The following is a 23,544-nucleotide window of genomic DNA, read 5'->3' on the forward strand; positions in this document are numbered from 1 at the left end:
ATGATTTATGCAGATCGTCCAAATGTTGGCACACCTCATTCCACAATATCCAAAAAGCTAAATTGCATTTATTAATAACACTACCATCTCCCCTGGAGAAGTCTCTAAGTATTGGGAAGCTGTCACGCGCATTGTGGCAGATACAGCTTCTCCAAAATGCTAATTTTAACTCGAAAACTCAAATTTTATCATTGGCAACAAGTCCGGTCAGTTGTTTTCCTTGAAGTGACAGATGCACTTCATTCAGTTTGGAAAAAACATCTGCCAGATACCCAAGTCTGAGTAACCACAGTTTTTTAGTTTTTCAACGTTTTATTTAAAAAGGCAGCTCAGTCCCACAAGTGCCTTTGCTCAAGAATACTGTCATAAGTTGGCATGCAAACAGAAGTATTTTATGTGTACTTCTTGTTTCATCACACAGGATATTAAAAAGACGTGTACTCAAGGGTTGAGATTTAATAGAATGAATACATTTTGCTGTGCCATCAAAGACACTCTTAGGTGAAACTGGCTTTCGCCCCTGGAGCAGAAGTTTGGTTGAGTCTGCCACTGCCTTGATGGGGGCTCAGATGCTGGGGTCTCCCAGTGTGCTGGCAGTACGGGGCACAGGCAGCAGTGGCTGAAAATCAGATGATGCCCTGGTGTTACTATGAAATGGTTTGATCTTATAGGCTCCCTGAAAAGGTTGCCAGGACCCTCGGGAGTCCTCTGACCACACTTTGAGACTGTTGTAAGGCTCTGCTATAATCCACAGATCCTTAGGGGTGCTAAGTGACAGAGACAGGGACGGGGGAGCTTCATAGGATTTAGGACCATGACCTCATCCCCTCTTCGGGTCCCAATTTCAACACACAAACCATCCCCTACGGGGAAAGTGTTCTTAACCACCTACTTCCCAGCAGGAAAATAATAAACCATTACCACTTTTCTTTTAAATTTTTGATATTTGGGAAAAAAAAGTAGAAATACCAAGTAGTCATTATTTTTTGCCACTCCCGTGTGCGTGTTTGTGACTTTCCTCCCAGATATGCAGATCTACATAACTGAATATGCCTTTAAAAATCACCAACCAACATGTCAAGGCAGTTGGGCATAGACTAATACCATTTTCACGGTATTACTTTAGACTTAAAAATAAATGAGTTGAAAGCATTCTTCCCTCAGGCCTAACTTAGTTCTTCTGGACACTGCCTACTTTCTCTCGGGTGAAAGGAAATTTGAGCATGGTTAAATGAGAAGCTTAACATTTCCTGTAACTAGTGTCCCATCCATATGACTAAATCTTTCAACCAAGAGGTGTCAGAAGGTATAGACATCATTCTTTATTATCTAGTCTGTGGCCATAAACTACGATAAAAAATCTTGGCCCAATACTCACATACACGTATATGTAATTAAGACGGATTTCTTGAAACAATAACTACCCTCAACAACCTGCAATGCAAAGTGATATTTCTATGATATTTCATTTTAAACTAAGTTAGTCCTGACCCATTAAACTGCTTTCATGAGCCATGAATGTTTACCGTTTTAAAAATGCTGGTTTAGACTTGCATTCTTATCTCACATTCAGTAAAATTGAAAAAAAGAAAAAGAAAAAGGACTTGCATTCTTACCACCTGCTTTGTCCTGTTCCAGGTAGAGCAGATGTGCTTGTGGGGCAGTTATCAGGGGCTGTTTCTCTCGTCCTGCTGACTCCTCTTATGGCTTCCATAAGAGGACCCCGTCTTCCCACTGAAAGTCTCCCCCTTTTGCCCTGTGAACTCTCTTCTTGTCTTCCTGGACCAGTTTTCCCAAAGTGCAGGTGAGCCACTGTGGCATGCCAGATGACTTCAGGGCAGTATAAGGATGAACATTTTTACAGCAATATATTTGTGAATCAGGAAAAAAATATCGAGGATATCCAAACCTATGATTTCATGGAATTTTGGCTAAAGACTAGTTTTTTTTTTTTAAGTCAATTTAAATAATTGTAGAGTTTGTATGGGGACATGACAAAAATCGTAAAAATGGCACCTGACTCAAGTTTGGGAAGCACAGCTGATGAATCAAAAAACCTCTGTCACCCCACCCACTCCTCCTTTCCTGCAGAGAGCCACAAACAGCTACCCTACTTACATCCTGAAAGGCGCTTCTTGGAGAGCCAATCAACATCTGAGGTTTAACAGCTTTATTACAGCATTTCTCCTTCCTTCTAACCTCAAACAGGCTAATCCTGCCAATTTCCCCTGATATTCCAGTCTCTTTTCTATTTATTTCCTAATCCACTGAAATACCAAGTCCAAACTAGTTTTACCTCTGTGATACTTCTCAGACTTGCTTAATTTCTACATTTGTTGTAAAGGTATCTGAAATATTCTCGCTGCTTCCAGGCCCTCCCATATCCAACCCTTTCCACTCTACACAGATACTAAAATCTTTTCCTATCGCCAAAAACAGTTTGAGGGAATTGACATTCACTCCTTATATCCTACGTTTGAAATCTAATTCCATTCCGTTAGTTTCCGGTGGTCTCTACCAATCTTTCTTTAACTTCTCTGCCAGGACACTCCACTCTCTACAAGGACATACTGTATAGCAGAAGGAACTATACTTCATGTTTTGTAATAATCTATAATGGAAAAGAATCCAAAAAGAATACATACACACACACACACACACACACACACACACACACACACACACATATATATATATATATATATATATATATATATAACTGAGTCACTTTGCTGTGCACCTGAAACTAACACAACATTGTAAATCAACTATATATCAATAAAAGTTAAAAAAAAAACAAACAAAAAAAACACTCCACTCTCAGCTAAATGCCATTTGCCTGCTGTGTCCTGCAAGTGTCTTTACCTTCAGGGCTTGTCCTCTGCCATAGCCATTCTCTGAGATGCTCTCCTTTCCTTGCTTCCTTCAAAATCTGCCTCAATACTTCTCTGTAGGAACTCTCTCTCCGAGTACCTTAGCATGTGTATCCACTATTCAGTTGCTATAGTTTTGTTTTGTTTTTTTAATTTAAAGTACTTTGTAATTTTTTTCAGTTACATATGCAGAAATACAGTTTCCACAATTAGACTATAATCTTCACTGAATTAGAATATCATCTCCTGGCGGCAGGGCCTGTATCTAATATAATAACCAAATATCACTTAGAATGTTTTTGGCTGTGAAGTAACAGAAAACTCCAACTCAAAATGAGTTGAAGGACAAAGACATCTGTTGTCTCATCTTACAGGTCCCAGGCAAGGTGAGATAGAGGTCTGCTCAGTGATATCACCAAGGACCCAAGCTCTTTCTGTCAGCACTGGCTTCCTCTGAAGGCTGGTCCTCAACAGCAGTCAGGGTTACATGCTGTCTGTGGCATGAATAGGGGATGGGTGGGGACGTGAACACGTGCACGTGGGCGCTGGCCCTCTTCAACCATAAGTCCTTCCCTTTAGTCCAAAGGGACTAGCTTGAGAAAGATTGTCACCATCACGACTTGTGTAAGGAAACAGTATATACTGCAACAAAATTAGGGGGGTATTCTGGAAAGGAAGGTGGTGGGAGAGGAATGGATGCTAAGTAGGCAGCCAGTCGTATCCACTACAGTTAAGTACCATGTGCCACACACGGAGGGCTACACATTGCCGACAACTGAGTCTAAGGTGGGGAACATATACACATATGTATACATATATATTCATACATATCATTACATATATACTACATAATATTACACATATACGGGTATATATGGTACATACATAATAGCACGCAGAACAACAGGAATATCATCTTCTCTGAATAACAAATAAAATGATATATTTAGATAAGATTCAGAGTGTGTGTATAATACACTAAACGCATAAATATGGGTAAGATTATACATTATCAGGGAACTGCAAAGTAAAGAACTGAAAGTGAGAGGCACTAGATGACATGATTACTTACGTAGAAAATCCTAACTCATCAACAAAACATCCACTACAACTTACAAGTAAATTTATCAAGGTCACAGGATACAAGGTTAATATACAAAAATCAATTGTGTCTTTATGTTAACAGCAAACAATGGGGAAATGAAATTTTAAAAACAGTTTCATTTACAAGAGCATCAAAAAGCATAACATACCTAGGAATAAATTTAAAAAGACATGTAAGACCTCTACACTGAAAATTACAAAAGATTGCTGAGAGAAATCAAAGAAGACACAAATAAATAGAAAGATATAACATGATCATGAATTAGAAGACTCAATATTGTTAAGATGTGACTTCTTCCCAAATTGACCTACAGATCGAATGCAATCCCAACCAATACTCCAGTGGCCTTTTTTTTAAAAAAAATCCCAAACTGTAATAAAAGACTTAGAGGAGCCAAAACAATTTTTTTAATGAACAACAAAGTTAGAGAATGTTTACTACCTGATTTCAGGACTTGCTATAGAGCTATAAGAATCAAGCCAGGATGGCCATGATGAAAGTATAGAAATAGATCAATGACCAGAATAGAGAGTCTAGACCTAGACCCCACATATATGGTCAATTGATTTTATTTATTTTTTATTTATTTTATTGAACTATAGTTTATTTACAATGTTGTGTTAATTTCTGCTGTACAGCAAAGCGATTCAGTTTATATATATATATATTTATATATTTATATTTATATATTCTTTTTCTTACTCTTTTCCATTATGGTTTATCACAGGATATTGAATATAGTTCCCTGTGCTATACAGTAGAACCTTGTTGTTTATCCATCCTATATATAATAGTTTGCATCTTCTAATCCCAAACTCCCAATCCTTCCCTCCCTCCCCCCTTGGCAACCACAAGTCTGTTCTCTATGTCTGTGAGTCTGTTTCTGTTTTGTAGATAAGTTCATTTGTGTCATATTTTAGATTCCACATATAAGTGATATCGTATGATATTTGTCTTTCTCTGACTTCACTTAGTGTGATCATCTCTAGGTCCATCCATGTTACTGCAAATGACATTATTTCATTCTTTTTTATGGCTGAGAAGTATTCCATTTTATAATATATGTACCACATCTTCTTTATCCATTCATCTGTTGATGCACATGTAGGTTGTTTCCATGTCTTGGCTATGGTGATGTGGTCAGTCGATTTTAGATAAAAGTGCTAAGGTAGTTCAATGGGGAAAATAAAGTCTTTTTAACAAGCAATGTGGAACAACTGGATATCAGTATGGGAAAAAAGAACCTAAACCCTTACCACACATTATAAAAAATTAAACCAAAACAGATCATAGACCTAATGTCAAAGTCAAAATATAAAGTTTCTAGAAAGAAACACTGGAGAAAATCTTCACAGTCTTGGGGGAGGCAAGGGTTTCTTAGATAGAACACAAAAATCATGAATCATAAAAGGATGGATTGGATCTCATAGAAATTTTTAAATTTTGCTCTTTGAAAAATATGGTTAGGAATATGAAAACACAAGCCAAAGAATGGGATAAAATGTTCACAATACATGTATCTGACAAAGAACTTGTATCCTAACTATACTTTTAAAAACTCGTTGTATTATCTATTGCTGTGTAACGAATTACCACAAACTTAGCAGCTTAAAGCATGTATTTATGATCTCACACTTTCTGTGGGTCAGACATCCAGGCACAGCTTAGTTGGGTCTCCTGCCTCAGGGTCTTTTATGAAACTGCAGTCAAGACATCAGCCAGGGCTGGGATGTCATCTGAAGGCCTGACTGTGGAGGGATCCATTTCCAAGATCATGTGGCTGATGGCAGACTGTTGGACTGAGGGCCTCAGTTCCTTGCCAAATGGCCTCTCCAACATGGTAGCTTGCTTCATCAAAGCCAGCAAGGGAGAGAATCTGCTAGTATGAGAGAAGCCACAGTGTTATGTAGTCTAATCATGGAAGTGATTGCCCATCACCCCTGCTGTGTTTTGTCTATTAGAAACAAGTCACTAGGTCCAGCTCACATTCAAGGGGAAGAGGTACCAGGGTCTTTGCAACAGTTACAGAAATATTAAGCACTATGACACATGTTATCTCTTTAGATATTTTTAATAGTCTTCTATTTTCACTCTTAATAAGCTTGTAAAATCATGATTGAACCAGCTTTAAACTATCATTATGACATTTGTTTTTATTATCTGAGTGAAATTATTGAGGCAGATATTGCATTAACGGTCATAATATAATTAAATAGATGTACTATGAAAAAAAAAGTCTGCCACATTCATACAACCCAATATGGACAAAAAAATCCAGTCAAAAAAATGGGCAAAAGATTTGTATAGTCACTTCACAAAAGAAGATCTATGAATGGCCAATAAACACATAAAAACATATAATTAGTCCTCAAGGAAATGCAAATTAAAACCACAATGTGAGAAGCCATTATATACCCACGAGAATAGCTAAAAATAAAAAATTCTTTAAAAAGTTAACCATATGACCCAGTCATTCTACTCTTTGCTGTTTATCCAAGAGACATGAAAATGTGTCCACACAAAGACTTGACTGTGTATATTTATAGCAGTTTTATGCACAATGGTCAAAAATTAGAAACTTCCCAAATATCCATCAAACAGGTGAATGGTGAGACAAAATATGGCACATCCATACAATGGAATACTACCCAGCAATAAAAATGAACAAACTACTGATACACCGAACAGTGTGAATGAATCTCAGAATCATTACGCTAAGTGAAATAATCCAGGTGCAAAAGAGTGTATCCTGTATGATTCCATGTATATAAAATTCTAGAAAATATCTATAGTAACAAAAAGTAAATCACTGGTTTCCTGAGACTTTGGATGGAAGTATGAATGAACCCCAAAGGAGCACAAGGAAACTTTTGGAGGGATAAGAAAAATGTGTTGTATCTTGATCATAGTAGGCATTTCAAGTTGACACATAAAACTGTACAGTTGAAATGGATACAGTTTATCGTAGGTAAATTATATCACAATAAAATAGTGACACAAAACATCTTTCTCCAAAGATTGACACGTTGAGGTCCTACACCTGCATTTAGTTCGCACTGTGTCCCCACTTCAGCCTCATCCATCCTGATTAGCTACGTAGCACCAGAGAGAGGGAATAAAGATCACAGAATTCCCCAGAGCCAAGTGCAGAAGGTACAGCAGAAGCATTAACAGGTCCCTTTAATTTCAGCTTGACTCTACTGCACTTCCTTTGGATCGCTTTACGTAGACCACGATGGAACAAAAATGGAAGTAGTCTGTCTCAATCATTTCTGTAACTTTTCACCAGTTTCTGGCCAGAGTTTCCATAAATGAACGGATAAAAAGGGCTGAAAAAACTATTAACAGTAGTCTGTTCTGGGAAGGGTTAATGAGTATGCCAGTTTTAGGGGAGAGAGCAGAGAACAGTAAAGAAAGACTTTATATCATTTTGGAGGTTGCTTTATAATAGAAATAAAATTTTCTATTTCTTCTGAAATACAGATTTCAAAGTTTATGGCTTGATGCAGTAAGAATTGAAAGGTTAATTGAACTGGCTGAGCAATACTTATTTTTTTAATTTGCACAGTATTATGGGATAATAAGAGTTGTCAACATAATAAAATGTATTTAGCTCCCCAGTAAGTCGTGTTAAACACAAACCTGATAATCAAAGATTTCCATTAGCAAAAAATAAAAGCTAATTTGGATTTATTTGTGAAAGGCAAAGAGACATACGTATTCTAGACCCTGACTAATGAGTTCCACAGAACCAGGATTTGAAGAGTAACAAATAAATGCTATGTGTGTTTAGGGTTCCTACTTCATATTTTTGATGTGAATTTCTAATCACACCAGATATTTAAATGACTCACCTTCTGTGGTTCCTGGCACATAGCAGATAGTAAATATTTGCTGAATGACTATCTTCAAAATCTTAACATTGTCTACTTTTTGGAACTTAGAAGACAATTTAACAGAAGCCAGACAAAAAGAATTTTTTTGTGGTTTAGTCCACTTTCTTCATCTCTTATTTAATAATACCTCCTTTGAAACAGGAGCTCCTCCTTTGAAACAGTTCAGCTGACTTACTGAACTGTAGAATTGGTTGCCATACTCTCTGAAAAGATCCTGTGAAATAAATGCTCTTTAAAGGAAATCATAAATAAATGTTAGGAAGGAACCAGCTTTATTTTATACTATCTGAAATTGTTATTTAGAAAACTATCAAAATGAACAAAACCTTTCCCCCAAATATAATGATTAAAATCGATCAGAAGAATTAATAGTTGTGGTGTTAAATATCTTATATTTTTGAGCTTTTATCAAATTTTGACACCACTTTAAAAGATCCATTGTTCTCACTTAACAGAAAGTAAAATTGTAGGGTGACAGCAAGAGCTGGCAAAGCTCTCCACCAGTATCCAAACCAGGATGCAAAGTGCCGTCCACAGCCTGTAGACCTCACAGAGAGTCTGAAAGAACACAGTCACTTTCTTTTTTCTTCAAAATACCAGCTCCAACGCTCAGGGGAATGTGGGTATAATTATTTCTGAATAGAAACGAGGTCCAGGAAAAGCAGGAGTAAATGGAATGAAATCAACTCTGAACCCATTTATGCTGTTAAAATCATCTGCTTACCCACCATGTTTTTAACTGATTTCCTAATAACAAACAATTCATTTCACTCAACTATTTTTGCAATGCCTACTATGTGTCAGGCACAGGCAATACAAAGATGATCAAACAGGGTCATTCTGCTGCTTCAAAGAGTTTCTGGCATTTAGGGGAGACAGAAGAGTAAATCCCAATTCCATGTTAAGTGCCTTAGAGAAGCATGTGGGTTCAGAGAAGCAATTAACCAGGTAAGTTGTGAGAAGAGGTCAAGAATCAGGAAAGGCTGCCTGGTGAAGACTGAGCCTTCTTTTTAAGACTCGTTCTTTTTTTTTTTTTTTTTTTTTTAATAGGCAAACCTTGAATTTATTTTAGATCGCATCTTTTCAAATAAAAATTCTTAATGGAAATTTTCTTAAATTAAGATCCCAGGGAAAAATAGAACCAAATGATAAAACCTCTGATGAGTATGAGGGCTGATTTTTTTTTTTTTTTTTTTTTTTGGCCATGCTGCGCGGCTTGCAGGATCTTAGTTCCCCCATCAGGGATCAAACCCACGCCCCGGCAGCGAAAGTGCCGAGTCCTAACCACTGGACCATCAGGGAATCCTGTGATTTTTCAATACATTGATGATTATTGGCCAGGCTTCTCCACTCAGATGAAAGTATCTAGTTTTAGCATCTTTTTTTTTTCCCTGGACTAGTTCTTAACTTTCTATGACTAGAAAGTTTTTCTCATCTTAAAGACTCAATCTTAAAGGAGTGAGTAGGAACTAGCCAAGTGACAGAAGTAGGAAGGGAGGCCAGAATATTCAAACTCTTAGTGCCGTGAGCAGAATATATTCCAGGAACAAAGCATCAGGGCTCCTGTGTAGGGGACGCAGGGGAGGTTAGCAAGCAAAGGTGAAGAAATAAAATGACCAGGTCCTGCTCGGGGCTGAAGAGTTTGCACGACATTCCTAAAGGTTCCTGAGAGTCACTGGATGGTTCTAAACTGAGTAACAAGAACAAGTCTGTGTTTAAAAGGAGCTCTGGCTCCAGGGTAGGGAATGGACTAGAAAGGGGCAAGACAGGAGAAACTGGAGCTGTTCCAACAACAAGCCTAGCTGAGGAGTATGGTGGAGACAGAGACACCTTGGGCAGTGTCCGAGGACACTGAGATAAACCAAGAGGACCCAGGGACCATTTGCAATGGATGAGTTTGAATTGCCCATAGAAAATTCAAACGGAGATGACCAGGAAGCAGTCTGGAGCTCAGGAGAGCTCTGAGCTTGTGGCTGAGGCTTGAAGGCCATCAGCACAGGCATGGGGGTGAAGGCTGGCTAGACAGAGCAGAGCGAAAGGTAGAACGGGGTGCACGCACATCTCCTGCCTGCACAGGTGGAGTTTCCCGTCCCACCTTTGCTACCACGCAGAGGACGTCTTTGCATGGAACCAGAGCTCACAGAAGACAGCAGGGGGAAACATCGACGCTGCCTAATTATTCAGGAGCTCCTTATCCAGTATTTAAGGTTGATTGATTTCTTGCAGTAGCTATTTATGATTGAAAAAAACAAACAAAAAAAAAGGGCAAAGTGAACTCATATCCGACCTCATTGCATAAAGGAAAGCTTTTTTGGCAGTCGTTTTATGATTAAGCTTTCAGGCTGATGTTTCCCCTTCTGATAGTCATTCAAAACACTGGGCACAATTATGTAAGACATTCCTTAATAATTTAGTATTTTTCACCAACCAAAAAGTCACACTTGTAATGGTTCCATGTATTTTAGGCGTTCTTTCAGTAAAGTTCAGCTCTGCTCCCTCCCCATCACCCTGGAGTCCGGTAATCCCAGACTGGCTGCAGAAGCCGATGGTATACAGGTAGAAATAATACCACGAATCTGCACAAGGTCCCGCAAGGACAACCTGGCACCTCTCTACCATGATATGCCAGCTTAGTTCTCGAGAGAGATGAGGTAGCATCGCGGTGCAAGCCCCTTCTCTCTGCATGCAGAACGTGGCCCGAGCCCTTCCTCTCTGCTCTCCTCCTCTCCTGGCTTCCCCGCTTGCCTGAAATAGCTAAAATTAAGTCTGGCGTGTAAGTCTGTTGAGACTTTAAGAAAACATCACCGTGAAAAGGCAACCGATGGCCACCAGCTTCAAATTATTTGTACAAACCAGTCCATCACTCATTTCAGCCTGTCGACATTTCTGTGCATGTCTGAAAAGCTTCGCAGGGCTTTGGGTCCCTGAAATTGACTTCGTGTGTCATAGAACAGTGCCATCTGCCTCTTTCTGGTGTCCTGTGACTACGCTCCTTCCTAAGGAAGAAAGCGTGAGATGTCTTACAAAGTGAAAACAACCCATGGAAATAAATTCAGCCTCACTAGCGTATTATATAGAGACATTTTTATTTTAAGTCTACTTCTGTACACCCATTATCAAGTGAAGTAAAATTAAGAGACTCATGTTAATTTGTTTCCATTTCTATTCTCTACCAACGTCGACAGTAATAGGTACAGGACATTTTGGTCTGAGGACCACTCTTGCGGAGTTCACAGCCTCCAGAAATACATACTCCCGCTGGCTGCCCATTTCTGCCTCCCAAGAAACAACTCGTCAGCGTTACAGTGAAATTGATGGTGCTCCTAATAAATATCAGTGAGGGATTTCTTTTTTAAAGTATGCCAAACTTACTGCAGGAAATTCAAGTGTAGACTTTTCCAAAATTAGGATGATTGACACTTCCACTATGTACTACCAAACTTTTGTTTTGTTTGACTTTTTATTTCGAGATCATTGTGGGTTCACATGAAGTTTTTACAGATAATACAGCAATCCTGCATGTCCTTCACCTAGTTCCCCCAATGGTAACATCTTGCAAAACTACAGTACAGGAGAAATTGGAACCTTTGTACATGACTGGTGAAAATGTAAAAAGGTGCAGTCACTGTGGAAAACAGTTTGGCAGTTTCTCAAAATGTTAAATATAGAGTTACCATATGACCCAGAAATTCCATTCCCGGATCTGTACCTAACAGAAATGAAAACATACTTCCACACAAACCCTTGTACATGAATGTTTATGGCAGCAATATTCATATTCACAATAGCCCAAAAGTGAAAATTACCCAAACATCCATCAACTGATAAATGGATAAATAAAATGTGGTATATCCATACAATGGAATGTTTTTCAGCAATAAAAAGAAATTAAGTGCCAATAAATGTTACAACATGGATGAACCTTGAATACATTATGCTGAGTGAAAGAAGCCAGAGACGAAAGACCACATATTGTATGATGCCATTTATATGAAATGTCCAGAATAGGCAAATCTATAGAGACAGAAAATAGATTAGTGGTTGCCTAGGAGTGGGCATGGGAGTTAAGGGAGTAATAGGCAGTGACTGGTAATGGGTATGGGGTTTGTCTTTGGGATAATGAAAATGCTGTAAACGCAGATGGTTGCACAACCCTGTGTATATACTGAAAATCGTATTTTATGTTATGTGAACTGTATCTCAATAAAGATTATTTTTCTAAATGAGCCCCAGTTGTCATTTCCTCCACAGAATTAAATGAGCTTGGCTTGACTCATGGGGGAAAATACAGTATGATAACACAAGCAGAATATTGACTTTGAAACAGTCAAGATACAGAACAGATCCATCACCACAAGGGTCCCTCATGTTGCCCTTTTATAGCCACAGGTACCTCTGTTCCCCCACCCCCATCCCTGACCCCTGGCATCCACTAATCTGTTCTCCACTTCTATAATTTTTTTCATTTCAAGAATGTCATATAAATGGAATCATACAGTATATAACCTTTAGGGACTGGCTTTTTTCACTCAGCATACTTCCCCCGGGACATTCATGCACGTGGTTGTAGGTATCAACAGCTCATTGCTTTTTACTGCTGAGTAGTATTCCACAGTATAGATGTAACATTGTTTGTTGAATGACATCTGTTATTTCCAGTTTTGGCTGTTACAAGTGAAGCTGATGTGAACATTCATACATAGGTTTTTGTTTTTGTTTTTAACATCTTTATTGGAGTATAATTGCTTTACAATGGTGTGTTAGTTTCTGCTGTAACAAAGTGAATCAGCTGTACGTATACATATATCCCCATATCCCCTACCTCTTGCGTCTCCCTCCCACCCTCTCTATCCCACCCCTCTAGGTGGTCACAAGCACCGAGCTGATCTCCCTGTGCTACGCGGCTGCTTCCCACTAGCTATCTATTTTACGTTTGGTAGTGTATATATGTCCATGCCACTCTCTCACTTCGTCCCAGCTTACCCTTCCTCCTCCCTGTGTCCTCAAGTCCATTCTCTATGTCTGTGTCTCTATTCCTGTCCTGCCCCTAGGTTCTTCAGAACCTTTTTTTTTTTTTTTTAGATTCCATATATATGTGTTAGCATACGGTATTTGTTTTTCTCTTTCTGACTTACTTCACTCTGTATGACAGACTCTAGGTCCATCCACCTCACTACAAATAACTCAATTTCGTTTCTTTTTATGGTTGAGAAATATTCCATTGTATATATGTGCCACATCTTCTTTATGCATTCATATGTCGATGGACACTTAGGTTGCTTCCATGTCCTAGCTATTGTAAATAGAGCTGCAGTGAACATTGTGGTACATGACTCTTTTTGAACTATGGTTTTCTCAGGGTATATGCCCAGTAGTGGGATTGCTGGGTCGTATGGTAGTTCTATTTGTAGTTTTTTAAGGAACCTCCATACTGTTCTCCACAGTGGCTGTATAAATTTACATTCCCACCAACAGTGCAAGAGTGTTCCCTTTTCTCCACACCCTCTCCAACATTTACTGTTTGTAGATTTTTTGATGATGGCCACTCTGACCGGTGTGAGGTAATACCTCATTGTAGTTTTGATTTGCATTTCTCTAATGATTAGTGATGTTGAGCATTCTTTCATGTGTTTGTTGGCAATCTGTATATCTTCTTTGGAGAAATGTCGATTTAGGTCTTCTGCCCATTTTGGGATTGGGTTGTTTGGGTTTTTGTTTTGTTTTGTTTTGTTTTTAATTTACTTCTTTATCTTTGGCTGCATTGGGTCTTCATTGCTGCACGTGGGCTTTCTCTGGTTGCGACGAGCGGGAGCTTCTCTTCGTTGCAGTGCGCCTGCTTCTCATTACGGTGGCTTCTCTTGTTGCGGAGCACAGGCTCTAGGCACATGGGCTTCAGTAGTTGTGGCACGTGGGCTCAGTCATTGTGGCTCACGGGCTCCAGAACGCAGGCTCAGTAGTTGTGGCGTATGGGCCCAGCTGCCCCGCAGCATGTGGGATCTTCCCGGACCACGGCTTGAAGCCATGTCCCCCACACTGGCAGGCGGATTCCCAACCACTGCACCACCAGGGAAGTCCTGTTTGTTTTTTTGATATTGAGCTGCATGAGCTGCTTGTATATTTTGGAGATTAATCGTTTGTCAGTTGCTTCATTTGCAAATATTTTCTCCCATTCTGAGGGTTGTCTTTTCGTCTTGTTTATGGTTTCCTTTGCTGTGCAAAAGCTTTGAAGTTTCATTAGGTCCCATTTGTTTATTTTTGGTTTTATTTCCATTTCTGTAGGAGGTGGGTCAAAAAGGATCTTGCTGTGATTTATGCCATAGAATGTTCTGCCTATGTTTTCCTCTAAGAGTTTTATAGTGTCCAGCCTTACATTTAGGTCTTTAATCCATTTTGAGTTTATTTTTGTGTATGGTGTTAGGAATTGTTCTAATTTCATTCTTCTACATGTAGCTGTCCAGTTTTCCCAGCACCACTTATTGAAGAGGCTGTGTCTTTTCTCCATTGTATATTCTTGCCTCCTTTACCAAAGATAAGGTGACCATATCTGCGTGGGTTTATCTCTGGGCTTTCTCTCCTGTTCCATTGATCTATATTTCTGTTTTTGTGCCAGTACCATATTGTCTTGATTACTGTAGCTTCGTAGTATAGTCTGAAGACAGGGAGCCTGATTCCTCCAGCTCCGTTTGTCTTTCTCAAGATTGCTTTGGCAATTCAGGATCTTTTGTGTTTCCATACAAATTGTGAAATTTTTTGTTCAAGTTCTGTGAAAAATGCCATTGGTAGTTTGATAGGGATTGCATTGTGTCTGTAGATTGCTTTGGGTAGTATAGTCATTTTCACAATGTTAATTCTTCCGATCCAAGAACGTGATATATCTCTCCATCTGTTTGTATCATCTTTAATTTCTTTCATCAGTGTCCTATAGTTTTCTGCATACAGGTCTTTTGTCTCCTTAGGTAGGTTTATTCCTAGGTATTTTATTCTTTTTGTTGCAAGGTAAATGGGAGTGTTTCCTTAATTTCTCTTTCAGATTTTTCATCATTAGTGTATAGGAATGCAAGAGATTTCTGTGCATTAATTTTGTATCCTGATACTTTACCAAATTCATCGATTAGCTCTAGTAGTTTTCTGGTAGCATCTTTAGGATTCTCTATGTATAGTATCATGTCATCTGCAAACAGTGACAGTTTTACTTCTTCTTTTCCGGTTTGGATTCCTTTTATTTCTTTTTCTTCTCTGACTGCTGTGGCTAAAACTTCCAAAACTGTGTTGAATAATATTGGTGAGAGTGGGCAACCTTGTCTTGTTCCTGATCTTAGTGGAAATGGTTTCAGTTTTTCACCATTGAGGATGATGTTGGCTGTGGGTTTGTCATATATGGCCTTTATTATGTTGAGGTAAGTTCCCTCTATGCCTACTTTCTGGAGGGTTTTTATCATAAATGGGTGTTGAACTTTGTCGAAAGCTTTCTCTGCATCTACTCAGATGATCATATGGTTTTTCTCCTTCAATTCGTTAATATGGTGTATCACATTGATTGATTTGCATATATTGAAGAATCCTTGCACTCCTGGGATAAGTCCCACTTGATCATGGTGTATGATCCTTTTAATGTGCTGTTGGATTCTGTTTGCTAGTATTTTGTTGAGGATTTTTGCATCTATGTTCATCAGTGATATTGGCCTGTAGTTTTCTTTCTTTGTGACATCTTTGTCTGGTTTTGGTATCAGGGTGATGGTGGCCTCGTAGAATGAGTTTGGGATTGTTCCTCCCTCTGCTATATTTTGGAAGAGTTTGAGAAGGATAGGTGTTAGCTCTTCTCTAAATGTTTGATAGAATTCACCTGTGAAGCCATCTGGTCCTGGGCTTTTGTTTGTTGGAAGATTTTTTTTTTTAACATCTTTATTGGAGTATAATTGCTTTACAATGGTGTGTTAGTTTCTGCTTTATAACAAAGTGAATCAGTTATACATATACATTTTCCCATATCTCTTCCCTCTTGCATCTCCCTCCCTCCTACCCTCACTATCCCACCCCTCTAGGTGGTCACAAACCACCAAGCTGATCTCCCTGTGCTATGCAGCTGCTTCCCACTAGCTATGTATTTTACGTTTGGTAGTGTATATATGTCCATGCCGCTCTCTCACTTTGTCACAGCTTACCCTTCCCCCTCCCCATATCCTCAAGTGTTGGAAGATTTTTAATCACAGTTTCAATTTCAGTGCTTGTGATTCGTCTGTTCATATTTTCTATTTCTTCCTGGTTCCGTCTCGGAAGGTTGTGCATTTCTAAGAATTTGTGCATTTCTTCCAGGTTGTCCATTTTATTGGCATATAGTTGCTTGTAGTAATCTCTCATGATCCTTTGTATTTCTGCAGTGTCAGTTGTTACTTCCCCTTTTTCATTTCTAATTCTATTGATTTGAGTCTTCTCCCTTTTTTTCTTGATGAGTCTGGCTAATGGTTTATCAATTTTGTTTATCTTCTCAAAGAACCAGCTTTTAGTTTTATTGATCTTTACTATCGTTTCCTTCATTTCTTTTTCATTTATTTCTGATCTGATCTTTATGATTTCTTTCCTTCTGCTAACTTTGGGGGTTTTTTGTTCTTCTTTCTCTAATTGCTTTAGGTGTAGGGTTAAGTTGTTTATTTGAGATGTTCCTTGTTTCTTAAGGTAGGATTGTATTGCTATAAACTTCCCTCTTAGAACTGCTTTTGCCACATCCCATAGGTTTTGGGTCGTCGTGTTTTCATTGTCATTTGTTTCTAGGTATTTTTTGATTTCCTCTTTGATTTATTCAGTGATCTCTTGGTTATTAAGTAGTGTATTGTTTAGCCTCCATGTGTTTGTATTTTTCACAGATTTTTTGCTGTAATTGATATCTAGTCTCATAGCGTTGTGGTCAGAAAAGATATTTGATACGATTTCAATTTTCTTAAATTTACCAAGGCTTGACTCGTGACCCAAGATATGATCTATCCTGGAGAATGTTCCATGAGCACTTGAGAAGAAAGTATATTCTGTTATTTTTGGATGGAATGTCCTATAAATATCAATTAAGTCCATTTTGTTTTATGTATCATTTAAAGCTTGTGTTTCCTTATTTATTTTCATTTTGGATGATCTGTCCATTGGTGAAAGTGGGGTGTTTAAGTCCCCCACTATTATTGTGTTACTGTCGATTTCCCCCTTTATGGCTGTTTGCATTTGCCTATGTACTGAGGTGCTCCTATGTTGGGTGCATAAATATTTACAATTTTTATATCTTCTTCTTGGATTGATCCCTTGATCATTCTGTAGTGTCCTTCTTTGTCTCTTGTAATAGTCTTTATTTTAAAGTCTATTTTGTCTGATATGAGAGTTGCTACTACAGCTTTTTTTTGATTTCCATTTGCATGGAATATCTTTTTCCATCCCCTCACTTTCAGTCTGTATGTGTCCCTAGGTCTGAAGTGGGTCTCTTGTAGACAGCATATATATGGGTCTTGTTTTTGTAACCATTCAGCCAGAGTGTGTCTTTTGGTTGTAGCATTTAATCCATTTACATTTAAGGTAATTATCAATATGTATGTTTCTATTACCGTTTTCTTAATTGTTTTGGGTTTGTTATTGTAGGTCTTTTCCTTCTCTTGTGTTTCCTGCCTAGAGAAGTTCCTTTAGCATTTGTCGTAAAGCTGGTTTGGTGGTGCTGAATTCTCTTAGCTCTTGCTTGTCTGTGAAGGTTTTAATTTCTCTGTAGAATCTGAATGATATCCTTGCTGGGTAGAGTAATCTTGGTTGTAGATTTTTCCCTTTCATCACTTTAAATATGTCCTGCCACGCCCTTCTGGCTTGCAGAGTTTCTGCTGAAAGATCAGCTGTTAAGCTTATGGGGATTCCCTTGTATGTCATTTGTTGTATTTCCCTTGCTGCTTTTAATATTTTTTCTTTGTATTTAATTTTTGATAGTTTGATTAATATGTGTCTTGGCATGTTTCTCCTTGGATTTATCCTGTATGGGACTCTCTGTGCCCCCTGGACTTGACTGACTATTTCCTTTCCCATATTAGGGAAGTTTTCAATTATAATCTCTTCAGATATTTTCTCAGTCCCTTTTTTTTTTCTCTTCCTCTTCTGGGACCCCTATAATTCGAATGTTGGTGCGTTTAATGTTGTCCCAGAGGTCTCTGAGACTGTCCTCAATTCTTTTCATTATTTTTTCTTTATTCTGCTCTGCGGTAGTTATTTCCACCATTTTATCTTCCAGGTCACTTATCTGTTCTTCTGCCTCAGTTATTCTATTGATCCCTTCTAGAGAATTTTTAATTTCATTTATTGTGTTGTTCATCATTGTTAGTTTGCTCTTTAATTCTAGGTCCTTGTTAAATGTTTCTTGTATTTTCTCCATTCTGTTTCCAAGATTTTGGATCATCTTTACTATCATTACTCTGAATTCCGTTTCAGGTAGACTGCCTATTTCCTCTTCATTTGTTTGGTCTGGTGGGTTTTTACCTTGCTCCTTCATCGCTGTGTATTTCTCTGTCTTCTCATTTTGCTTAACTTACTGTGTTTGGGGTCTCCTTTTCGCAGGCTGCAGGTTCGTAGTTCCCATTGTTTTTGGTGTCTTCCCCCAGTGGTAAGGTTGGTTCACTGGGTTGTGTAGGCTTCCTGGTGGAGGGGTCTGGTGGATGAGGCTGGATCTTGTCTTTCTGATGGGCAGGACTGCATCTGGTGGTGTGTTTTGGGGTGTCTGTGAACTTATTATGATTTTAGGCAGCCTCTCTGCTAATGGGTGGGGTTGTGTTCCTGTCTTGCTAGTTGCTTGGCATGGGGTGTCCAGCACTGGAGCTTGCTGGTTGTTGAGTGGACCTGGGTCTTAGCGTTGAGACAGAGATCTCTGGGAGAGCTCTCACTGATTGATATTACATGGGGCCGGGAGGTCTCTGGTGGACCAATGTTCTAAACTCGGCTCTCCCACCTCAGAGGCTCAGGCCTGACACCCAGCTGGAGCACCAAGACCATGTCAGCCGCATGGCCAAGAAACTACGTGGGGAGTTTCTTGCCTTTTGGGAAGTCTGAGGTCTTCTGCCAGCATTCAGAAGGTGTTCTTTAGGAGTTGTTCCACATGTAGATGTATTTTTGATGTATTTGTGGGGAGGAAGGTGATCTCCATGTCTTATTCCTCCACCATCTTTACAACATTTTTTAAAAATTATTTATTTATTTATTTATTTATTTATGGCTGTGTTGGGTCTTCGTTTCTGTGCGAGGGCCTTCCCTAGCTGTGGCAAGCGGGGGCCACTCTTCATTGCGGTGCGCGGGCCTCTCACTATCGCAGCCTCTCCTGTTGCGGAGCACAGGCTCCAGACGTGCAGGCTCAGCAATTGTGGCTCACGGGCCCAGTTGCTCCGCGGCATGTGGGATCCTCCCAGACCAGGGTTCGAACCCGCGTCCCCTGCATTGGCAGGCAAACTCTCAACCACTGCGCCACCAGGGAAGCCCCCTCCACCATCTTGAAGGTCTCCCCCCCGCCATACATAGGTTTTTGTGTGAACATGTTTCATTTTCCCTGGGATAAATGCCCAAGAGTGCCACTGATGTGTCATATGGCCGTTGGGAGGTTAGTTTCATAAGAAACTGCAAAATTGTTTCCCAGAGTGGTGGTATGATTTTGCATCCCTACAGCAATGCACAAGTGATTCTGTTTCTCTGCATCCTCACTGGCATTTGGTGTGGTCACTATTTTTATTTTGGCCATACTAATAGGGGTGTAGTGATAGCTTATTGTAGTTTTGATTTGCATTTCCCTAATGGCTAATGATGTTGGACATATTTTCATGTGCTTATTTTGCCATCTGTCTATCTTTTTCAGTGAAACGTCTCCATATCTTTTGCCCATGTTCTGATTGGATTGTTTTCTTTTTCTACTATTGAGTTTTTATTTTATTTATTTATTTTCGGCTGCATTGGGTCTTTGTTGCTGCACGTGGGCTTTCTCTAGTTGCGGCGAGCAGGGGCTACTCTTCACTGCGGTGCGCGGGCTTCTCATTGCGGTGGCTTCTCTTGTTGCGGAGCACGGGCTCCAGGCGCGCGGGCCTCAGCAGTTGAGGCACACGGGCTCAGTAGTTGTGGCTTGCGGGCTCTAGAGCGCAAGCTCAGTAGTTGTGGCACACGGGCTTAGTTGCTCCACGGCATGTGGGATCTTCCCGGACAAGGGCTCGAACCCGTGTCCCCTGCATTGGCAGGCAGATTCTTAACCACTGCGCCACCAGGGAAGCCCTGTACATGTTCTCTTAAGTAAATACCTAAGTATTTAATTTTCTTTGTGGTGATCATAAATAATATTGTTTTTAATATCAGTTTCCACATGTTCATTGTTAGCATGAACACTTAGCACAAATGTGATTGATTTTTGTGTGTTGATCTTGTATCCTGTAACCTTGCTGCACTCATTAGTTCTAGTTTTGGTGTTTTGGGATTTGTTTATCTAGTAGATTCCTTGGGACTTTCTATGAAGACAACCATGTCATCTGCAAATAGGGATGGTTTTATTTCTTCCTTTGCAATTTGTATGCCTTTATTTTTTTCTTGCCTTATTGCAGTGGCTAGAACTTCTAGTACTATGTTGATTAAGGACAGTGTGAAAGCAGACATCTTTGCCTTGTTCCTGAACTTAAGAGAGAAAGCATTCAGTCTTTTGCTGTTAAGCATGACACAGCCGAGGGTTTTTACCACCATGTCTTACAAAATTAGTTCTGTCTTCTTTTCCTCCCCCCACATTTTTTAAGGCAAAGATTGAGACTTAGGGATTGGCAGGACTTCCCTGGTGACCCATTGGTTAAGACTCCATGCTCCCAATGTAGGGGACATGGGCTTGACCCCTGGTTGGGGAACTAAGATCCCTCATGCCACATGGCGTGACCAAAAAAAAAAGACTTGGGTATTGGCCCAACTGAGATGACAGAGCAAAAAGAAAGCATAAAGGAAATTTAAGTACTTCCTCCTCCAGGCTAGGCTTGCAAGAGTGACAGAACCAAGTTCCTTTGGTGGGGGCGGGGCTTCAGAGCCTTAATCAGCGCTGGGGAGCTAATCTCTTTATCAGGGCCCTTGCACTCTGCAGTGAGCTAAGGGCCCCCTGCACCTGGGGCAGTCATTGCCTGTGTAACACAGCAGAGCCTCACGGCATGGGGTGCCTGTCCCCTCTCTGGTTACCCTGCTCTTCCAGGAAGCTCTCGGCTGCCAGTCTCGCTGCCTGCCAACCTGAGTTGGCGATTGGAGAGTCTCAGATACCCAGATCCAGGGTGACAGGAGTGGCCAGGGCCAGATTTAGATTTGTATGTGCTTTTGGCAGTGGCTCCCGAAATGAAGAGAGGAAGCTCATGAAAGAGTTCCATGGCTAGGTAAAAGTGATAGCGACACAGTGCATCTGCAGTACGTATATTCCACGGAACAAAATTTTTATTAGGGGAAAGGGATGGGCAATTTAGTCTAAACTTTAAAAAGAAAAGCATGCAATCACTCCCTCATCCACTCCCCGCGACCCCGCCCCCGGCCTTTGGGGTCATCTCCCCCTGGGGTCCTGCAGCTTCCATTCCCCTCTCCCTGGCACGTCGCCCCGCCCACCCCACCCCCACCTGGCAGCGCTCCCCTCGTGCCCCACCCCCGGGCTGGCCGAGACCACACCTGCGCAGGTTAAACCTGCAGGGACGCGCTGCCGTGGGTGGCGGGGGAAGGTGAGCGGATGTGAGCGGTGGGATGGGAGGACGAGGCAAGGAAAAGAAAACGGGCCTCTGCTAATGGCCGGTCGGCGGCCCTGGCGGGAAGGAGGGATGCGGCCGGAGGGGGGCGCCCCGGCCGCCCTCGAGCGAGCCAGCCCCTGGTTCCTCGGGGTCCTCGTCCCACGGTTCCATCTCGCCGGTCCATACCAACGCGCGAGGCGCCGGGGGGAGGCCGGGAGCGGGCCGTTCCACTCGGGGAGGGGCGGCAGGTTAGGCCGCGGTCCGCGCCACCTGCGGCCTGGGGCGAGGGTGGGCCGGAGGCTGGGCCGCGCCGCCCGTTCTGTGCCGTGCAGGCGGGCCGGGCCGCGCCGCGCCGCCCCCCGCCCCAACAGCCGCCCGGGAGGCCCCTCCTCCCAGCGACCCGGCGCGGAGCAAGGCCGGAGCGCTCCGCGGAGCCGCAGAGACCGCCTCCGTGCCCCCGCCCCCACCCCACCCCCACACGCTCCCCGCCCGCCTCCCTGCACCTCCCCCAGTCGCCCTCGTCCCGCCCCCGCGCCCCCAACCGCTCGCCCGCCTACACCCGCCCCCTGGCCGCTCGGCCCCGCCCCCCGCGTTCGCACCACCGGCCCCCGGGCCCTGCGGCCCCCCGCGGCCTCCGCCGCGCCCCTGTGTCCCCGGCACCCCCGCCCTCCGCCCCCGCGCGCCACCCCCCGCGTCCCCGCGCCCCCGCCCGCGCGGCCGGGGACGAGCGCGGCCGAGCGCATGCTGATCCCTCTCCTCCTCCTCCTCAGGCGGCGCTGGCGGCGGCCCCGGGACCCGCGGAAGCCGGCATGCTGGAGAAATTCGAGTTGGAGGAAGAAGGTGAGTGCCCCCCGCTGGAACGCGCTTCCGTGTCTCCGCCGGGGGCCTGGAGGGGCCGGGGCGCGGGGACAGCCGGGGTTCACGCCCCGGAGGCCGCGGGACCCAGCCGCCCACCGCCCGTCCGGCTTCGGGCGGCGCGCCCTGCGGGGGCTGGCGGTGGAAACGCGGAGCCGGCAGAGCGTGTCTGCAGTGGCCGCGGGTGCCTTTCGGTGGCGAAATCTCGCTGGCTTCTAAGGGGAGCCCGCAACCCGGCCATCCACACGGATGGTCGGTCCTTTTGTCCTTACAAGTCGAACTCGAATGAGAGCAAGGTGACGTGCAGTAGTAATTGTTTGTAAGGCCACCGTACATGTAGGGGTGACCCCCAGATTATGCCTATGGTCCATTCCTTTAAATAACACACATTGGTTCCCTTATCTGGACTTGTGAAAATACCACCAGCAGGGTGTGTCTTCTTGTCTTGATAGGGAAAGTTCAATAGGAAAAGCGGTGGCGGCTTAGCGAATTGGTTTTGAGTTCAGGTGATCCTGTCATTCCATCGTTCTTGTCTTCTCTTCGCTCACTCGGTTTTTTTCCTTTTCCTGCCCCGTTTTCTTCTTCTTACCTGGATCTTATTTTGAAGCTGTTAAAATGTGGGGGCATGAGTTTGTTCTTTGGCAAAATGAATATTTAACGTGGATTATGATGAGCTTTTACCTGGATCTTATTTTGAAACAGTTAAAATTTGAAGGGAATGAGCTTGTTCTTTGGCAGAATTAGTATTTAAAATGGGATATGATGAGTTCAAAGTCTAAAAAGAACTTTGTATAAGATGCTTGACAATTTGAGGAATTTAAAAGACCTCCACACTATCTTGTGTTTTTCCATTATTCGTTTAGTGACTTCTCTTTTTTCCAAGAGTATTGATGGAATAAAGCTTCTGGAACAAAGCATGTGCCATGTGGATGCTGTGCCTCCTGCCAACTTTACTTTAATACTTCAGTTTATTTACAGTCAGGCAATTACTTAAATAAGCATGCACAACCAATATGAGAACGTTAAGCCGACAGTATCAGGCCAGTGCCTACGTTTATTTTATGTTTTAGAGTTCTCGCATTTCACAGACATGTTAG

The 23,544-nt window shown here is 41.8% G+C and overlaps 1 protein-coding gene across 14 annotated transcripts in view; it reads left to right on the plus strand.

Moving 5' to 3' along the window:
• The window catches only part of PRKAG2 (protein kinase AMP-activated non-catalytic subunit gamma 2), a 285,917-nt gene that overhangs the window by 199,817 nt on the left and 62,556 nt on the right, over nt 1-23,544 (plus strand). For 11 of the 14 annotated variants that reach the window (XR_005021237.1, XM_036863641.1, XM_036863639.1 and 8 more), the window contains one exon: nt 22,363-22,432. The exons of 2 other annotated variants lie outside the window; for them this stretch is intronic. Coding sequence is in view for 11 of the 12 variants with exons in the window: in XM_036863641.1 (XP_036719536.1) it covers nt 22,363-22,432 (70 nt within the window). In the remaining variant the exon portion in view is untranslated. Of the gene's footprint in view, nt 1-22,261; nt 22,433-23,544 lie in introns of those variants that run through there. One more of the 14 variants, XM_036863651.1, reaches the window with a different exon arrangement.

Source organism: Balaenoptera musculus, chromosome 9, assembly GCF_009873245.2.
Source record: "Balaenoptera musculus isolate JJ_BM4_2016_0621 chromosome 9, mBalMus1.pri.v3, whole genome shotgun sequence".
Classification (NCBI taxonomy): domain Eukaryota; kingdom Metazoa; phylum Chordata; class Mammalia; order Artiodactyla; family Balaenopteridae; genus Balaenoptera; species Balaenoptera musculus.